This window comes from Lactuca sativa, chromosome 2 (assembly GCF_002870075.4).
Source record: "Lactuca sativa cultivar Salinas chromosome 2, Lsat_Salinas_v11, whole genome shotgun sequence".
Classification (NCBI taxonomy): Eukaryota; Viridiplantae; Streptophyta; class Magnoliopsida; order Asterales; family Asteraceae; genus Lactuca; species Lactuca sativa.
In genome coordinates this window covers 39,744,374-39,749,089 of record NC_056624.2, presented here as the reverse complement: position 1 = coordinate 39,749,089, position 4,716 = coordinate 39,744,374, and the positions used below count along the sequence as shown (strand labels likewise).

The following is a 4,716-nucleotide window of genomic DNA, read 5'->3' as shown; positions in this document are numbered from 1 at the left end:
AGAACTAGGTCATAAAAGGTCATAAAGTTTATTATAATGCATGCATGTATCATTACCACATATGTGTAAATATAATTACAAGGAAATATAACGTCCATAGAAATTAGGTTTTCTATAGTACAAATTTTTGTCATTTTATAGAAGTGCCAACTAAGAAAAAGGAAAGACATCTATGAGAATGTCCACACAATCTCCACAAATTTCTCCATCCAAAAAGCTTTGTCAAAGCCATGGCACTCTTTTCCTCTCCTGATCTTTCATTTTGTTAGACTCTTATACACTTTGGTGCATTACGGGTCCTTCAAGTCCCTCTATTCGGAGCCTGGAGGACCCTATTCATTCTGTTTTCGTTGATCTCATCGTTTTTCAGGAAATACGTGTTGCCTGTTTTACATTTTTCTTTGACAATCTTCAATCTCTATCTCCCTGTAAGACTTCATGCAACACAAATTATGAATCCAGGGAGCTACACGGGAATTGATAAAACGCTTTAATTGAAGAACATATATATATATCTAAAACATACCCTTTTTCTTTTTCTTTTTCCCTCGGGCGAAGTTATTTATTCTTTGTGTGTCTTTTATTTTTGAAAAAAGATTAATAGACGTGTATATTATAGCATAAAGAATGAATTGTTTGCCATGCCTTAGAGGAAAGAAATCTAAAGGAAAGAAACCAGATGGAAAGAACGAAGATAAGAAGGAAGAAGGGGAGTTGCCTGTGGCACAACCTAAAGAAAATCCTCTGAAAAAACAAACTACTGGTATGTTTATACGTATAGAAATTTTCATCATATCCATGCATCGTTTCTACTTATTTTTCTCATAAACACTTATCGATTCTGTTTTCACCTAAAACAATTAATAAATCGATTGCATTGGTTATTATCTACATTGATTGCCATTGAAGGGAAAACAAAATCTTGATTTCTTGATGCATTTCACACAATAAAAATTAGCCAAAAAGTTACGAATGGATGAAATAAAATGAGTTTTTTACATTTCTGAACAAGATAATCAATTCTCTTTCGTTCCAGTGAAAATCACCGGTTCAAACAAAAAATATGATTCATACAAACAAAACGATTCAAGCAAACAAGAGCAAATCGTTGACATTGATGATGGTGTTGGTGGGGGTGGCGCTACGGTTGCTGCTCAGCCTGTTGTTGTTGCTCCGGTTGCTTCTGCCACCACTACTCCATACGAACCCATAGAAGAAGTTCCGACTGGTTCATTCAAATTGCATGAGTTAGTCGCAGCCACCAAGAATTTCAAGAGAGAATGTCTATTAGGAGAAAGTGGATTTGGAAAAGTTTATAAGGGAACTTTGGCTGATGGCAAGGTTAATTAATATACACTCATTTTACTTATATATTAATTAATCCCAATCTTTTAATTTATCCAGTTTTGAAAATAGATTATGATAATACGATGTTGATGTAACACCCAGGTTGTGGCTGTGAAGCAACTGGATAAAAATGGTTTCAAAGAAAACATCGAGTTCTTAGAAGAAGTGAGCAGGTTGAGTGCTCTTCAGCATCCAAATCTTGTAGATCTTATCGGATATTGTGTTGAGGGAGATCAGAAGCTTTTGGTTTATGACTACATGCCAAACGGTTCCCTTAAAGATAATCTATTTGGTAAGTTTCTGTTCCTGAGTTCTTTTATATTCTTTAGTAAATCAATATATCACAATCACAAACCCAAATCATATATACTAAAATTGTCTAATGTTCATGGAAATAACTTGTGTTCGAATGACTCACTTTTCACTAGAGAAAAGACCATTAGATTGGATCACAAGGATGAAAGCTGCCTCAGGAGCTGCACAAGCGATGCAATATTTACATGAGAAAGTCAATCCACCTGTTTTGTGTCGCAACCTTAAGGGTACCAATGTTTTGTTGGATGAAAACTTTGAACCGAAGGTCACAGATTATGGGTATGTCAATCTAGAGAGTTACACCGGTAATGTGCAGCAAAGGGTGGTCGGAATGGTTGGTTGTGCTCCAGAATATGAAAAAACGGGTCAACTCACAGTCAAATCTGATGTTTATAGCTTCGGAGTTATTCTATTAGAGCTTATCACTGGGAGAAAAGCTTTGGACACCTCTCGCCCTAGAGATGAACAAAATCTTGTGTCTTGGGTAATCTAGTTTCTACCTTGTTATAGTCAAAATTCTTTAAGTTATGATTCTATACTAAAATTTAAAGAATCCATCGGCCCATTAATCAACCAGTTTTTAAGCTTGCAAAAATCTTGTTGTTAGGGTTTCTTTCTTTTTTTCTTTTGTAAATTAACTTGTTTACTTTGATTGAAATAGGCACAACCATATTTTAGAGATCCAAAGAGATTCCAAGAACTAGCTGATCCTATGTTTAAAGGAGTAATTCCTGAAAAGAATTTAAATCAAGCTGTTGGTGTAGCAGCTATGTGTTTACAAGAGGAGACATACATGCGTCCATTGATATCCGACATTGTAGATGGTTTGAGCTTCCTCACAGAAGATCCTGAAGGGTTTACGACACTAGCAGCAAGTGAGCTTGATCTCAAGGTGGAGCCATATAACCCGCCTTCATCCTCATCCTCCTCATCATCATCGTCAGACTCTGATTCAGAAAATGAGCTTAAAGTGAAGATAGAGCCATTTAATCGACCTGTGCTAGAACCAAATCCAAAGCCACAGCCTGAGCTGGTATCGGATTCTGAACAGGAGTCTGAGTTGGAGCCAGAACCCCAGCCAGAGCCCGAGCCGGAACCAGAGCCTGAGCCTGAACCTGAACCTGAACCTGAACCTGAACCTGATTCAAGTTCAAGTTCAAGTTCAAGTTCGGATTCAGATCCAGAGCCTGAGCCAGTACCGGTTCCTATGCCAGAACCGGTACAAGAACCAGTGCCATCAAGTTCAAGTTCAAGTTCAAGTTCAAGCTCAAGTTCAGACTCTGAGCCAGAGCGAGAGCCAATATTAGTGCCAGAAATACAACCAATGGCCGAACCTAGTCAGAAAGATCAAACTTCTTCTGATGATAATTCTGATGATTCATCGGTTGTATATGAGGAAGATGCGTATAGCGAAGAGGAATTTTCAGATGAAGACAAGACAAACACATCAAATCTACTAAAATCTAAGTCAAAACCACGAACGAAACCCACCAAAAAGAGAGTTGTGTTTAACACAGAAGGAAATGACTCAACAAAGCCAAAACCAAAAAGGATGAATTCTAGTCGGAGCAAGAAGACCTTGAAAGGTGATCGAAGCAAAAATAAAAGCATGCGTAAATCTAAATCGAAGGGAGATGACCATAGTGATATAGAGTTTACAGATGAAAGTGATGGTGAGGATACAAGTCAAAGGTATACAAGTACTATTTCGAGGTTCATGAGTGCTAATTCAAAAGTTTACAGAGGATATGCCGATGAGAGTGACAATGATTCAAGTTCAGAGGGCGAAAAATAGAGGAACAATATTTGCACCCATATTCCATTAACTCATGGTTTTCATCGACCAAATGGAAACAAGATAAACATGAGTTCAAAATTTCTTCTATCCGTATTCATAATTGACAATCTTTCCCTCATATAGACTATGTCTTCTCAAGTTTGTTCTCAAGTTTGTATTAAGAAATAGTAAAAGTAGACCCATTTTTGCATACAGTTAAGTTGTTCAATGAACTCTTTATAAGGCTTTAGTCCTTATAGTGTTGTTAAGACCTGGTAACAACCTTAGAAGTCATGAATTCAAGTCCACTTTTCAAATAACATGACCATAAGACAGATAATAAAAATGGGAATAACGTAGATAGCACATAAATCAAGATTACTCTTGACCCACTTATAATTAGTGACTCTCAAACTAATTTGTAAAATAATTTTCTGATTTGCAAATTTCACATTTCACATTAGGAGAAAAACATATGATTGTTTTTTCATTAACAAAAAATAATGAAATTTAGTTCAATCATACTTCTTTTTGTTCTTTTTTTACATTGTACATACCCTAGAATATTTTCTGTTGGGATAAAGGCAAGAACACAGAGAAATAATTAACCATGCACAAGAACACAATGCGATTTATGTATTACGGTCGATATACATAATTTACAAACAAGTAGGAGAAATCTTTGCACGAGTAGTTTGTAATCAAGAATACAATGGATACCCAACCAAATGACACCTTGTACAGCCTAAGAAAAAACCATAGTTGTAATTAGGTTATACTCTGCATAAGTTTATCGTAAAAACTCCCAAAATATGACTTGTTAAATACCCATTTAGGGTCCAATAACAATTCAGATGACACCACGACACTTACATACAATATCGTTATTTATACTACATTGGTTTATTGTTAATTTTATCACTCAATATAGGGATTAACATTTGGAAATAACAATATACTTTGAAAAAATTATTTTGGTTAAAACAATGCAAGTTTAGTAGAAGAAATTGGGAGGTGAGGTAGATTGTGAAGCATATAGCATAAATTCAAATATTAACTTGGAGTCAAATATGATTGGGAGATGGGTAGATTGTGAAGCATGGAGCATACATTAATGACTGAAACTGTAATTTGGAGTAAAAAGTGATCTTTGAAAAATTGTACGTCAACAAAAATTGACGGGTTTGGCAAGAAGAACAGCGAACCTCAAGGGAACCACAAGACTTTCATGAATATACTTGAATAAAGTGATATATATTATCATATTAACTAGATAT

General features: G+C 35.5%; 1 protein-coding gene across 1 annotated transcript; it reads left to right on the top strand.

The window, feature by feature from the left end:
• The first annotated feature begins 237 nt into the window (after positions 1 to 237).
• LOC111886392 (receptor-like cytoplasmic kinase 185) lies at positions 238 to 3,598 on the top strand. Its single transcript, XM_052768065.1, has 5 exons — positions 238 to 763; positions 1,037 to 1,341; positions 1,450 to 1,639; positions 1,776 to 2,146; positions 2,324 to 3,598. The coding sequence occupies exons 1-5, from the start codon at positions 628 to 630 to the stop codon at positions 3,455 to 3,457; spliced, it is 2,136 nt and encodes a 711-aa protein (XP_052624025.1). The 5' UTR covers positions 238 to 627; the 3' UTR covers positions 3,458 to 3,598.
• Positions 3,599 to 4,716: the final 1,118 nt, after the last annotated feature.